This window comes from Stylophora pistillata, chromosome 5 (assembly GCF_964205215.1).
Source record: "Stylophora pistillata chromosome 5, jaStyPist1.2, whole genome shotgun sequence".
Lineage (NCBI taxonomy): Eukaryota > Metazoa > Cnidaria > Anthozoa > Scleractinia > Pocilloporidae > Stylophora > Stylophora pistillata.
This window is the reverse complement of record NC_142523.1, coordinates 7,792,924-7,807,923: the sequence shown is the minus strand read 5'-3', so window position 1 is coordinate 7,807,923 and position 15,000 is coordinate 7,792,924. Positions and strand designations below refer to the sequence as shown.

The 15,000-nt window shown below is 38.4% G+C and overlaps 2 protein-coding genes and 1 pseudogene across 3 annotated transcripts in view; all 3 read right to left on the bottom strand.

Moving 5' to 3' along the window:
* The window catches only part of LOC111340988 (uncharacterized), a 12,353-nt gene extending 1,206 nt beyond the window's left edge, over positions 1-11,147 (bottom strand). Inside the window, exons 1-8 of the mRNA XM_088761691.1 lie at positions 10,589-11,147; positions 2,713-2,936; positions 1,820-1,949; positions 1,019-1,158; positions 757-905; positions 497-536; positions 340-427; positions 1-100 (exon numbers count right to left, since the gene is read on the bottom strand). The exon at positions 1-100 is cut by the window's left edge and continues 1,206 nt beyond it. Coding sequence (XP_088617817.1) covers positions 1-100; positions 340-427; positions 497-536; positions 757-905; positions 1,019-1,158; positions 1,820-1,949; positions 2,713-2,936; positions 10,589-10,670 — 953 coding nt within the window. The 5' untranslated portion in view covers positions 10,671-11,147. The remainder of the gene's footprint in view (positions 101-339; positions 428-496; positions 537-756; positions 906-1,018; positions 1,159-1,819; positions 1,950-2,712; positions 2,937-10,588) is intronic.
* A 1,008-nt stretch (positions 11,148-12,155) lies between these two features.
* LOC111340981 (uncharacterized) overlaps positions 12,156-15,000 on the bottom strand; it is a 13,607-nt pseudogene continuing 10,762 nt past the window's right edge. The window contains exons 4-8 of the transcript XR_016001953.1: positions 14,376-14,497; positions 14,114-14,262; positions 13,873-13,912; positions 13,715-13,802; positions 12,156-13,473 (exon numbers count right to left, since the gene is read on the bottom strand). The product of XR_016001953.1 is annotated as an uncharacterized LOC111340981 (transcript). The remainder of the gene's footprint in view (positions 13,474-13,714; positions 13,803-13,872; positions 13,913-14,113; positions 14,263-14,375; positions 14,498-15,000) is intronic.
* LOC148730062 (uncharacterized) overlaps positions 14,777-15,000 on the bottom strand; it is a 3,173-nt gene continuing 2,949 nt past the window's right edge. The window contains exon 2 of the mRNA XM_088761258.1: positions 14,777-15,000. This exon is cut by the window's right edge and continues 1,951 nt beyond it. The gene's annotated coding sequence lies outside the window, so the exon portion shown is untranslated.

Sequence of the window (15,000 nt, the reverse complement as noted above, 5' to 3'; positions counted from 1 at the left end):
ATACTCAAAGGAGCGTACAAATGTCCCTCGTCATCATTATTTTTTCTCGAATTCCCTTCGTGTGCTTCTCCATTGCGAACAGGCACTGATGCATAAACAGCTAAAAATACAAAAAGTGTAAGATTATAGGTCGGAATGGTTCGTCTCTTTTATGATGTGTACAGAATGAAGCATTTCCTCCGAATCTTTGACTCGATCTGTCATCATTCCTGTAGGAATCCTTAATCCAAAAGCCATTTTCCGAAAAAATTATGGATGGTTCTTTTCGTTGCTGCAGTCTTGAAGGAGAGCTCACAGACTGAGAGAGAATTGATAAAAGTAAAAGGTGCCTTTACTCACCTGAATCTTCAAGTGTAAGCGTTCTGTAATGATCCTCGTATTCCGGCCCATCTGATCTAATTTCATCCAAACTTCTTATAACTGTTTCCTGAGACAACCGAAAAAAGTTGAAATTAGGAATTGAAAAGCAGCTAGAGGCCAAAGTCTTTATACGTACCCTTTTCTCTTTGCTCTCTCTACCAGAATTGGACCTCTCCCTGCCAAAAGAATTAATAGTATCATTAATTAAATTGCAACAGTGGCCAATGATCGATATGTCTCAACGAAAGTCCCGTTCCAAGAGTTATCCCTGGAAAATTGGAAAATGGTGCCTGGAAAATGAGGTCGATTTGGACGTTAGCTAGAAAACCTGACCAGAGGGTATCAACTCGAGGTTCGCTTAATGGTAAACCTCTTCAAAAAGGTGAACCTACTTACAATGAGTGTCGGTGTCGATAAATCAGGAGGGCGATAAGGATAAGAATAACCAAAATGGAGACGGAAACACCTGCGATGAGGGCCAAGGGGGATGATTTTCCACCCGATCTTTGCTCTTGGTTATGATCAGGACGGGCTACTACAGTACTCTGTTGACGAGAAGCACAATACGTTACAACCTCTATACTCTGAAGTTTCTTCGCGCATACAAAAGAAAGCCTATAGGCTGTCTATCGTGTATTATGATCAAGTGCATTCTTACTTTAGAAGGTGAGTTTGTTGTCGTCGATCGCTTTTCTAAGGTAGTGGATGGAGCTTCGGAAACGTTCTGCCGGGCCTTGGACAGCTTCGTGACCTTGGAGGCTTTCGGCAGCGTAGTTAATGTTGGGGTTTGTATGGTATCTTAATTAATATAAATTGAAAAATATGATAGTGATGGATGTTTTCAAGGCCGGGTGATATGACTTCTTGGTATTCACCGATGAGACACAAGAGAAAGCCTGATTGCTTTCCCACAAGAATTACATAAAGTAGTAGTGAAATATCTGAATCAGAATACTATTCCGAAAAAGCTTTATACAGTGTGTAGTTGCACGTAAACTAAGCTAAGGCAACTTTCAACACACTGCGATAAACATTGCTTCTTTTGTAAGGAAAATGTGTTCCCATTAAAAAACCAAGCTCGGTTGGTAAGCGGTCGGAAGTGCAATTTCCGTCATGCAATTTAATCACTTTCAAGAAAAAAGACAAAAATGAACATCATGCAGCAAATCTGGTGAAAAAATTGAAGACATTCATAAAAACGCCACTCGCCGTGTTGAAGTAGATGGTCACCATGACAGCATTAATGTTTTCATGGGATAAGAGACTTGTCACCGAATTAATTTGACATTTTTAAGTCGAGGGGAGAAATACCTTAACTCAACATTAATCTGCGTATTTTCACCGATTTAGACACACTCAGCAATTTCTCCTCTAACTCCCATGGTAAAGACATCAAGGAAATGAAAAGTAACGTAACACTTCGCTCCTAATATGGTATCAAAAGTTTTTAAAAACTTACAATTAATGGTTCCTTCAAATTTGAACAGCAACGCCACGCTTCTAGTCGAGCCTCTCCGAGTGTCATTACAAGTTATTTTGAGCTTGATTATTCTCCCTTTTAAGGAATCTTTGCTAGTCGTGTTAATTACCTATACGCAGCACAACACCACGGTCAGTACAATAATTGTCTGTAACACTCTGGTTATGTTCTGCCGCAGAGGCTATCTTAGAGTGTACAGGCTTATCTTTATCACGGCGCAAATGGAATTCAAAGTCTATTCTGATTTATAATTCCAACGTAATTGAGGAAATTTTCAATCATGTGTTTGAAATATTTTGGGATTGTATTACAGTTGCTTCAATTTGCCCCTTTGTGATTGGTCTTTACGACTCACGCTACCCTCTCAACCAATCAGATGCACAATGAAAATCGAAAATCAAATTGGGGTCTCTTTCGTTTTCCAGTGCTTCGGGAAGTTTTGTTGTTTCACTTTGAATTCTCATTGGTTTCTTTTGAGTCTCCCTTCGTCTTAATTGGTCATATTCACGGATTTGATCGGTGGAGCGACTCTCAACAAAACTTAAAAAAAAATAATGGAAGGAGCTTGTAGAGTCAGTTACGAGAAGTCTGAAAAGTAATTACCCGAAAATCTTGGGGGAAGTCATCAGGAAAGGTTTTGGTGTCCAAGAGGAAAAACCAAATTGCTGGAATACTTGTGCTTCCCAGGCCTTTAGGAGCCCGTCTTTCATTCTTTAACCTATCTAAACATTAGTGATTGACCAACCAGGAACGATACATTTTGTTCATTATATGATAATGTCTATTATCCTTGTCTGTTGTTCGTAAGAAAAAGAGTAGAGCATAAGCTACAATTAGTGAAGAGATGACTCAAAGAAATATTTAAGTCATACCTTAATATAGTAACTGTTTTTTTCAGCTATCAATTCAAAAGTATTGCTTTCAGGCGATGCATCCTCGCGGTCACCACATTTGAAATATCTCGTTCCTCCATCTTGGGTACAATTAGGCATGGTGTGATTAAGTCTAAAACGTCTTCTTTCGCAAATGATTAACACGCGCAGCTCTTTTCTTTTAATCTCGCATTTAAATTGGAAGTACGTCCCTGTATCGCCTCCTGTTGATATATATGTTGAGAGTGAGTAAGAATTCCAAATCCCCGATTTTAAGCACTGAGCATGTATTATATCTTGTGTCGTGTGGAATTGAGGAGTATTGGAGTATGATTTTAATGGAAAGTGCAGCTATTAGGGGCTAATGTCAACAAGCATCAAACAAACAGCGGCAAGTCACCCAAAATCTGCTTTCACTCCTACTTTAATATTTTGTAGCCCAATATGTCCAAATAATCGTGGTGTAGTTTTTTTGTGAAAATATATTTTAGTTTTCGAGAAATGATTTTTTTAGTTCGACCGCTCAAATATGCAAACTTTCACCGTTAATGTTACTCGAGTTGTGTGACCTCGTGTAACAAATATAACTGACCTCCGGTAGTTTTATGAAAATTCCATGAATTTCCAGTGAAAAACCCATGAAAGTCATTTCATGGCCCATGAATACTGCAAAATGAAAATTCATGGGGTTATTTCAAGCCCTGAATTTTCCATGAATTAGGGGAATTTTTTTCATGACCCATGAATTTCTTTAAGTCTACTTTCGTGACCCCATGAATTTCCCCTGAAAGTCACCAGAATGAATTCCATGACCCTTTAATTTCTTTAAACGGCCAACTATCATGACCCATGAATTTCTTTAAGTCTACTTTCAATACCCATGAATTTTCCCTGAAAGTCACCAGAATTAATTTCTTTAAAAGCCTACTTTCGTGACCCATGAATTTCTTTTACTCTACTTTCGTGACCCATGAATTTCTTTAGGTCTACTTTCATGACCCATTAATTTCTTTTACTCTACTTACATGACCCATGAATTTCTTTAAGTCTACTTTCACGACCCATTAATTTCCCATGAGAGTCACCAGAATGAATTTCTTTGAAAGCCTACTTTCATGACCCATGAGTTTCTTTAAAGTCGACTTTCATGACCTAATAGTTTCCTCAGAAAAGTCAGCAGAATTGATTTCATGCCCCATGAATGGCAATCAAATAATTCCAAGAACTTCTCCATATCTTGAATGTAAAGATTTTAAGACAAGGAATAATTTTAGAGGCTTAAAACTTTGGTCCAATAAAAGGTATGCTATACAAAATGTACCAAGAGATAAACATACATATATATATATTGGATATATCAACAAAGTTGAAGTGGTAAATTGGCCACCGTAACGATTACAAAAGCTAACGTTTCGAGCGTTAGCCCTTCGTCGGAGCCAATAGAGGAATTGTGGGTTGTGTGTGCTTTTAAAGGCAGAGAATGGAGCTACGTTATTGGTGGGAACATGGCAACGAAAAAAACAAGAATAAATTAGTGGAATGAAAAGCGTTCATTGATCCCTGTGGGATTTAGACTGCCGGTTTGAAAGATGAGCTTTTGTTCAAGACTTTTACGGCTTTCCGTGCTACCTAAGTGTAAGGAAAGATCGCAGATTGCCATATGATGCTTAGAATGATTAGGTAAATTAAAATGTCCAGCGACTGGTTTCAATGTGTCCTTGTCATTCCTTTCCACGTCTCGAAGGTGTTCTCGGAATCGGTCACCTAGTCTTCTGCCTGTTTCGCCGATGTATATCTTTTTGCAATAATTGCAATAATTGCAAGTTATGCAATAGATTACATTGGCGGAGGTGCACGTGAAATGATCGGTGATCTTAATGGATCGTTTAGGTCCCGGTATTTTATCAGTGTTGTGAATGAAAGGACACGTCTTGCATCGTGCACGAGCGCATTTAAAAGTCCCTGGTTGGTCATTAGTCTGAAAAGAACTTCTGACCAAAAAAATACCTATGTTTTTGTCGCGTTTTGGTCAGAAGTTCTTTTCAGACTTATGACTTACCTTGTCTTTCCTTACACTTAGGTAGCACGGAAAGCCGTAAAAGTCTTGAACAAAAGCTCATCTTTCAAACCGGCAGTCTAAATCCCACAGGGATCAACGAACGCTTTTCATTCCACTAATTTATTCTTGTTTTTTTCGTTGCCATGTTCCCACCAATAACGTAGCTCCATATTCTCTGCCTTTAAAAGCACACACAACCCACAATTCCTCTATTGGCTCCGACGAAGGGCTAACGCTCGAAACGTCAGCTTTTGTAATCGTTACGGTGGCCAATTTACCAGTTCAACTTTGTTGATATATTCAAATTATTTCGTTACTCCCACCGACGCAGCCCCAAACAGTTTCTTTCGAAACTATCAGCCTTTATACATGTATATGTATGTTTACATGAAATTTATTATTCAAACTAAGTTATAGTAATTCTTAACATAAATAGGCATTCTTTCATAAAGTAGCAGTCAGTTGTGTTAATTGCTAATTGTCAATAATAGATTTGCTTTCTAACCTCAAAGACTTCTTGGATTCCATAATCGTAAAAGTTTTTATTGTGATGTAAATGTCTCATGTCCACAGATCAGTGCCAAAATCATAAAACATAAACATAATCATAAACATGGAACGCTTTGGAATGTGCACATCCATTTGTAGGCGAGAATTCCAGCGCACCATAGTCGCTTCCTTCTCTTGTACAAATGTTTCTTCGTTGAGACGAACCTGACTCTGTTGGCAACGCCGCTAGTTTAGTAGATCAGAAGCGAAGGACTCGCGTCAGGGTTTCGAGTCTTTGTTTCCTCGATAGCTTTTGCCCACAAATCGTTTACTTGTAGTACGTTCGATTCTTCTCGGTTGTTTCTACATAGAGTGAGTTCACATTATTATTTACATCATCTTCAAAACATGGGATCCAAGGTTAAGCATCGTCCAAACGCAGAGTACTGGTCGAGGAAGTCAGTAACTTTTTCTCGCTTCTGTTGAGAATGCAATCGGGCAAGCCAGCGGATTCTATTTATTAGCCAATGACAATTCCCAAAATGTCCACGTGATCATACTCGTGTTCGGAAACAATGAAAACTCCGTTTGGCGCTCAGCTTTGAAAGGAGCTTTTCATCGATTGATCGCTCGTGCTCGTGCTCGTGCTCGTGATTTACTTAATCAACGTCTCTTAAAGATGGGTTTTACTGTTGTTCAATGGGAAAACGAGAACAGCGTGAGTGGTACTAAATGGAGAGCCAGTCGTTGGCGCCGTGGAGTTAGAAGAAGGGACAACAGTTCCCATATTTATTGGCCGATACAAGGGTCAAACGGTCATTTATAAGCTTCGATTTTGAAAGTTTGTGGTGAGCACAAATTGTGATATTCGGTACGTGATCAAAACTGAGAATCGAATCGGTCACTTGCATGCCTCAATTTCTTAAGCTTACGCTTTACGATGAAATAAATCTATCAATAAGCTGAAGGTTTCAGAATTATTTTAGTCAGGTTTGACAACTGCGAGCCCAGTGAAGAAAGGCAAACAGCTGTTTAGTCTACAATTAAGGATAACTTCATTACAATTTATTGTTAGTTACAACAAGATTGTGACTCAAATATCAATTATTTAATTGTAATTAAGCCCTTTAATCCCAAGAAGGTTAAGTCAAAATTGAGTAGAAATCTTTGAATTTCAATTTGCAGAATCAATAAAAACAAACTGTACAACATGAAAGTTAAATGTTGCTTGACAGCTTACGTTTGAATTTTGGCACACAAGAGTTTTATTGTATTGCAAGCATACAGCTACATATACACTGTAGTATAGTCTTTGGCACAAGTGCAGAGGTGACTTTTTCATTCCAAATTCATGGCGTCTCCAAGGAATTTTCATGGTTCTTGCATATTCCAAAGAACCCCATGAAACCTTACTGGCTATTAACTTTCATGTGCCATGAAAATGCCATGGAGAGGCCATGAAAATTCAGGGAAATTTTTCATGATCAATGAATTTTTTACATATTCACAGGATATTCGTGGGTCATGATTTCCTACAACCCATTAAAACTTAGTGAATTTTAACACCATGAATTTTTTTCACATGAAATTCATGAGTTTTTCAATACCTTTGAAAAGGCCATGAAATGCCATTTTCATAGGTATTTCATGGCTTCTAGGTCACTTGACACAATGTTTCATGGGTCGTGAATATGCAAATTTTCACAGGTTTTTCATGAGATTTTTCATGTCTTTTTCATGGCACTGAGACCATGAAAAAGCCATTGATTTAACCATTGAAATCCTGTGAAAAATCTGTAAATTTACAATGCATAAATTCCCAAGATTTTCATGGGTTTTTATTTCATAGTGTTCTGACAACATATATAATACTTTGTTTTATCATCTAAGCTTAATCTCTTGTCATTATTGAAGCTGGCGAAGAAATATTTATTTTTTGGTGAATATTTTTGTCTGACATACTTTTTCTATGTCGAAAAGTAGCATCAAGACAAAGGGAGTTTTAACCGATATGACAGAATCTACTGAGCTTCTGGCTTTTATAATACAAAAGAATGGTTATAAAGCCACTGTAAAAATTTTCCTTATGTATTTGTGTTGTTCAAACGTGAGACGAACCCAAAGCTGGGCAAAATTTACTTGCTAGTGACTGAAATATACATGATGCCTACTTGTCGCCACCGTTTACGGACATAAATCACTACAATTTGCAAAAACATCTAATATAACACTCTTACCATGGTTATTTAGGATTTTAATAGCTGTTTCGATGATCACGTCATGCTCTACCACATTCTACCCAGAGCTGAGTTCCAGTTATTTTATCGGTTGCGTGACAAGCGTGACACATAAATTCAAAGATGGATCAACCTCCGAAATACCAAGAGATTTTTTTTTTCCTCCTTGCATGACATCTAGAAAAACCTTCCAGGAATTTCTGTATTCAGGAAAATAAAATGTCCAGATTCATCAATGATTCCTTTGCCGGAGTAAGTCAGAGAATGTTTACAAGTCAATTTGATTGACAAGCTACATACTAATTTAGCGTGTTGATCTGTTGTAGAAGCGTCTCATCTTATATGGTAAAAAAAGGAGATTTGCTGTTCATCTAAATTTTTCGCTGGTGGAACTTTTGGTTTTAGTTATCGAGAAGACCGAAGCTATAAGTCTCAAGTCGTTCCCCTGCGGAGTTGTAAAAAAGGGATCTCAAGCCACTTGCGGAGTTGCAAGTTTTCAGATCCAGAAAATGAAGTTGACCTGATTTTGTCGCGAGCCGGCATCTTCAAGACGCCGAGAGATATCGAGGATTTGACAATTTGCCCCAGTCATAGATCAAATCTCGGTGTTGGGTGGAGTCGCGGTTTCAATAATAGATGTAGAGTGCCAAAAGAAGTGTCCAGCCTTGGTGAAGGCAGGGTTACGTCGATTCCAAAAGGCGATAGGGGAATTGGCAAGCGTGTTTCACGGAAAATACTCAAGGTATCTGGAAAATTCATACAACCTGGCTCCGATAAGTAGGCTACTTACCCCCGTTTGCAAAATTAGTTTCCTCAATAATATGGCATTTAGCGGAGAGGGTGGTCGAGTTTGGAGAGCGTACAACATTAGACCTGACAAATGGTTACCTTGGAGTGACCTTGATATTCCTACTTATTACCAGTTTCCCACGCTTAACAAAGCCACACCCACACACTGTTCTAATGTATGATTCACTGACGTTACAGTGAGACGAAGATTTTCAGATAAAAGCAACTCACCAAGTGATCAGATAACTGACACACCAGTGGAAACAGATTCCGACTCAGAGGACCAGAGCTTGTTCTTTGTACAGAGGAGAGCTGTATTAAGTCGTACCAAAGACTTTCATCCCTTTGGAACCACCTTGATTGCGGTAAACACCAATATGTTGTAGAGCGTGAAACCCTTTACGACAAAGCTATGTTAAAATATGCAGCTCAACTTGAAGAAGGAGCATCGACTAATGTGCCTTATGTCTCTGATAAAGCTGGTAACCTTGAACGCGGTGAACCTTCATTGAAAATGGGATGGGCCCCTAAAAGTTCCAAGCATTACAAGCGACTATCCAAAATACAGAAAGGCTACTTGCTTGACATTTATAACGCTGGTAATCAAACTGGTCACAAGATGGATCCTGTATCTGTCTTGCGAAAGGCAAGACTCCCAAGTGGCGAATCAATTTTTAAAGTAGACGAATACCTGACATCTCGGCAAATAGCAAGCTACGCGGGAGACAGCAAAGAAAAAAGGTACTCAAGATGTTGAACTGAAACCCAGAAAGACCAACAGGCTGAGGAAAGAGAAATGGTCCTGCAAGATCTTCAGAAGGACGCCATAGATTCCATCTGCCATGCAATCATGCACGGCACTGACTCTTGTTTTATTTGTACATAATTGTTTTGATGGTATCACAATGCAAAGAATATTAACAGATAGTGCAAAGTAGTTAAGGTACCGCGTTTACATGCGAGATAATTTTTCCTGTAAAAATAAGTTTTTATGTCCTTTTCTGTCTTTTTCTTTGCAGATATGAGTTTCGTATAGCGTTTACATTATTCAGGTACAAAAGCTCGTCCAGAATAAATGTTTCGTTCTGAAATGAAAACCCAAATAAACTTATTAAAATGTTACTCGTTTGGAATAAATTTTACCCTGGAATCATGTGGCATGGCAACCGGGATGAACTCGTTCTTGAAGAAAACTAATTCCGATATCACGTAACATTTTATTCCCAGAGCATCGCGCTTTGCTCTCCTGTCTCTATATACTATAAATTTCAGTAGCGTTAAAGCAACAACCCGCTTTTAACTGCTTCGCGGCCACTGAAACAACGATTAGTGACCACAAAAAGCACACATTCTTATATTTTGAATAGTCCATTTTACAGTTGTGTGCTTGGTTGCCAAGCCTTTGAATGGGAGTGAGGCTAGGGTTGACCTTGTTATGATACAAACCTTGCTGCCTTTCAAATGTAAATCACTTTGTTATCATGCTAAGTAGATACAGGTCTCTATCACAACAAGGTCACCTTCAGCCTCACTCTGAATCAAAGGCTTGGCAACTAAGTACACAACAGTAAAATGGCCTATTCAACATAAACAAAAATCTCTATACAAGGTAAATATTCATTAGTTTCGGTATCAATTATTGCGTGACAAGCTTATAAAAAAAATGGGGGAGGGGAGAACACAATGCAACACCTGGGCTTCTGCTGGAAAAAAGTAATACCCAGACGTAATATAATAATCGAAACAGCTAATAAAATCATAATTAAACAAGGTATGAAGGTTATGCTAAATTTTTTTTAACAAATTGTAGCGATTTTGCCAGTAGACGGTAGCGACAAGTAGGCACACCATGTATATTGGAGTGTATTCATTACACGAGGTCACACAACTCGGGTAATATTCACGGTGAAAATTTGCATATTCGAGCGGTCGAACGAAAAAGATCATTTCTCGAAAACTGAAACTTTCCCAAAAAAACTACGCCACAGTTATAAGGACATATTGGGCTACAAAATATGAAAGTAGCAGAGAAAACAAATCTTGGCCGACTTGCCACCATATTTCAAATTTGTTCGATGGATGCTGACATCCTCTCTTGACAAAATTAAGGACGGCTACATAAAAACGAGTTTAATTTTTAAGAGCTCACGGGTTTTAATGATCTTTAGTGCGCATAATTTATGCAAAATGCATGCCATGACGAATACCCTTGCGGAAATTTATTTGGAAAACTTACCTTGAAATTGAAAATGAATTCTTTTTTCAGTATGAAATTTCACAAATTTCGTGGAATTTTACTCACCTAATAAAGTACGAACTTTCTCGTTCTCTCGGCAACCCCAAGTCTCGTTGTAAAAACCAAATGTCGAATAATTTTGGGGCATAAATAGGCACAGTCATCGGCATGTTTTGTTGCTTCAGCGTTGAATATCTTACAGTTGATGAACTTGACACAAAGTAACGAGGAACGACTTTTGAATGAATCTCTCCCTTTTCTTCTGGTAATCTCGAGATCCGCTGTCATTGTGAAAACAATCTCCCAAATTAAAAGAACCACCAATAGCTCTATATCACAAATTTTCATATTTTCGGATTTTTAAGTTCGAAAAGACAGAACTCAAAATGCCACTGTATCGAACCAACTAACTTTCCGGCGTTTGAAGTCGAGTGTATCACTATACTTGCTGCAAAGAATGAGCCTACAAGACAGAAGAGTTATCTCGTTCGCCAACGATAACGTGCTCGATAATTTTAAAGCAAAAAGCTTCGACAAAGTTATGCAAATAAAGGTCCTCACCTAACAGAAAACCTTTCCTAAAGCGTACGTTTTTCAAACATTATTGGTTGATACACTTCCTTCCAAGGTGCGAGAGTGAATACAGTTGTTTCGTTTTCTTTAACCCTATAACTCCAAAGATCTGATTGTTATTTCTCACCTCTAACTGCTACACGTTTCCTCGTAATTTGGTTGCGAGAATTTGGTGTAAAATCAAGATAACAACTTAAGCTGATAAGTTTGAATAATCTCATTACCAATCTAGTGGATATTGTATGGATACAAGAGATTATAATCTCTTGATGGAAATCATAGGGAGAAGTTACATGTTAATCATTTCTTGGAGTTAAAGCGTTAAAAATACGAATTTACTTCAAAGTACAACTATCACAAAACGACGGCCAAAACCGCGCTATGACTTGATTTCATGTAAAGTTGGTTTCTATTCCAGACTGTTAGCTCCTTTTCTCAAATCTATAGCCCCATTATCTATTTTCCCAGTTTTTAAGAAGTAATTACAAGACGTCGGCCAAACATACGCTGTGACTTGGTTTAATGCAAAGTTGGTTTTTACTCCAGACTGTTAGCTTCTTTTCAAATCACTATGGCCCCATTTCTAATTTTTCCCAGTGTTTAAGATTCTAACGATATGTCGATGTTTTTGATAACCCAGTTTATAGATTTCACTATTAAAACTGCCATCAGCATATAGCAGCATAACTAGCAGAAAAAGGGCAATTTGCATTTACAAACACTTTAACTCTACAAAGAAAAAAAGTGTTGTAATTTCTTAAAAAAAAAACTTTAATTCTTCTTTTAGTTTCAGGCAGTCAGATCCCTAGATATAGTTTGTCTTCCGGAAGTTTTTGTTGAACCCTGGGAATCGGACCGACCCTCCCCCTGCTAGGAAGGTTTTGGTATGGAGTGACATGGAAGTCTGTTTTAATATGTATATGTTTGAGGAAGTTCTGATCGAGCGTTTTAGGTAAATACCACGGAAATCCTTGACAGATTTTTCAATTTAAGAAAGAGGTTTTGGGGGAAGGGTATGCTGTTGAGTGAGTAGCAACCAAGCGACTAGATCGAGCCATTTCAAAATACGATAGGGCTAGGTTTATTGTTTATTTATCAATCACATATTACAGTCTACCGAAAGAGTTCTAAGTTAAGCTCTACAACATGAATTACATTTGATTGACGCAGTATAACTTTTCAAGCTGTAGTCATGGATTTTAACCAAGTTCTCGTAGCGATAGAATACTAGTATTAATTTATCCCAGTCATATATTTCTTACACCCTAACCCTAAGTTAAGTTTCCGGACTTCTCTACGTCAATATAACATAAGTACAATTAGGTACCTTTCCCTTTTTTGACATTAAGAAGATGTAAATCGGGCAAAGAAACTGTGAAATATCACCCCTTTGCGTGTGTTACTTTTCTGTTGGGTTCGACATTGAAATTGAGAGCCATTTCATCTTGCTTTTATTCCACTGGCCATACCGTCTGAATTAATCCAAACTATGACTGTGATCAAAGTGTTATTCAGCTTATAGTTATCTACCGCAAACATTGTTCTAATATCGGAACTACTTCTGACAATCTGACTGTTCTTTTTTAAAATGCTTGGCCGGTATTAGAGGCAAAGGTCTTTCTTTTTTCACGGAGCCTTGTCTACTACCGCCAAACAAAGCGTTTCTGATTGGATCTTCCTCAAGAATATCATAACTGTCTCAGTCGTAATATCAATGTTCAAGTAATTTTCTTTATCTGAAATATTTGGTTTGAATTTTTACAAGTTAGGATGGATTGGTCCTATTGTAAACATAGCACTTTGATGGCGAGGGCCTCCTTCATCTTCAGTAGCCTCTAGAACGTTGTACACAGGGTCACCATCATTGTCATCGACGGGTGCCTCTAAAGTGTTGTAAACAGGTTCCATAGGGCCCGTTGCAGCATAATGGCTTGATTCTTCTGCGCCGTTAAGAGATAGTCCCTATAAGACGTTACCCATGGGATCATTGCCATCGTCAACGTAGTTGTAAACAAGGTCTTCTGTGGAGTCTGACGTGATACCAAAGAGGGCTGGGCTTTGTGACACATCAAGACACGACCCCTCCAAAACGTTGTACACGGGTTCAGTGCTATTTTCATCACCCTCAGCGGGTCCTTTTAAAGGCTCCTTGAGTATATCCTCCATGAGATCATAAACACATTGGTTCACACTGATAGGGCCATTTATTTTAGGCCGCGCATCTTTGGCAACTATTTCCTGGCTGTTTCTGTGACCATAGATGTTTTTTCCAACAGAAATATTCAAAGGAGCGTACAAATGTCTCTCGTCATCATTATTTTTTCTGGAATTCCCTTGGTGTGCTTCTCCATTGCGAACAGGCGCTGATGCATAAACAGCTAAAAGTACAAAAAATGTAAGATTATAGGTCGGAATAGTTCGTCTCTTTCATGATGTGTACAGAATAAAGCATTTATGTCATTAATCTTTAACTCGATCTATCATATTCCTGTAGGAATCCATGATGGCAAAAGCCATTTTCCGAAAAATTTATAGATGGTTCTTTTCGTTGCTGCAGTCTTGAAGGAGAGCTCACAGACTGAGAGAGAATTGATAAAAGTAAAAGGTGCTTTTACTCACCTGGTTCTCCAAGTGTAAGTGTTCTGTAATGATCCTCGTTTTCAGGCCCATCTGATCTAATTTCGTCCAAACTTCTTATAACTGTTTTCTAACACAACAAAAAAAAAGTTGAAATTAGGAATTGAAAAGCAGCTAGAGGCCAAAGTCTTTATACGTACCCTTTTCTCTTCGCTTTCTCTACCAGAGTTGGACTTCTCCCTGCCAAAAGAATTAATAGCATCATTTATTAAACTACATCAGTGGCCAATGATAGCGTTCCAGCGGGCTCTCCTTGGAAAATTAGGCAAGGGTGCCTTGAAAATGAGGTTGATTCGAAAGATAACCGGAAAACCTGGCAAGAGCGTATCAACTCGAGGTTTGCTCAATGGTAAATCTCTTCAAATAATTGAACTTACTTACAGTGAGTGTCGGTGTCGATAAATCAGGAGGGCAATAAATATAAGGATAACCAGAATGGCGACGGTAACACCTGCGATGAGGGCCAAGGGGGATGATTTTCCACCCGATCTTCGATCTTGGTTAGGATCAGGACTGGCCACTACAGCACTCTGTTGACGAGAAGCACAATATGTTACAACCTTTATACTCTGAAGTTTCCTCGCGCATACTAAAGAAAGCTTATGGGCTGTCTATCGTGTTTTATGATCAAATGCATTCTTACTTTAGACGGTGAGATTGTTGTCGTCGATTGCTTTTCTGAGGTAGTGGAAACCTTCGGCCGGGCCTTGGACACTTTTGTCACCTCGGAAGTTGTCGGTAGTGATGTTGGGGTTGGTATGGTACCTTAATATAAAGGGAAAATACGATAGTGATGGATGTTTTCAAGGCTGGGGTAATAGGACTTAATGGTATTCACCGATGAGACACAAGAGAAAACCTGACTGGTTTCTTAAAACAATTACATAAAGTAGTAATGAAATATCAGAATCAATCAATCAATCAATCAATCAACTTCATTTAACGAGGGTAACACGGGACAGCGCTTCAACTGAGTAACTAGTGGCCCTCAAACTAAATTTATAAAACAAAGTTAAGGTGGGGCTTTACCTGAAAAAAGCGCACTTTTTGTATAGCATGTAGCAATCACAGTTTTAATCCAAACCATAACAAACTTTATATAACTGGAAAGCTTATACTCCAAAGGTTCTGAAAACGAATGTTTTTATGCACTGCCAGCAAAAGTAACCTGGTACCAGGCTGTCAAAGGCACTACCCGCAGTGCAAAAGCCTCGGGTACCTGAGAAAAGATTTCTCTTTGCAGACTTCACAGAAAAATAAACTTCTTA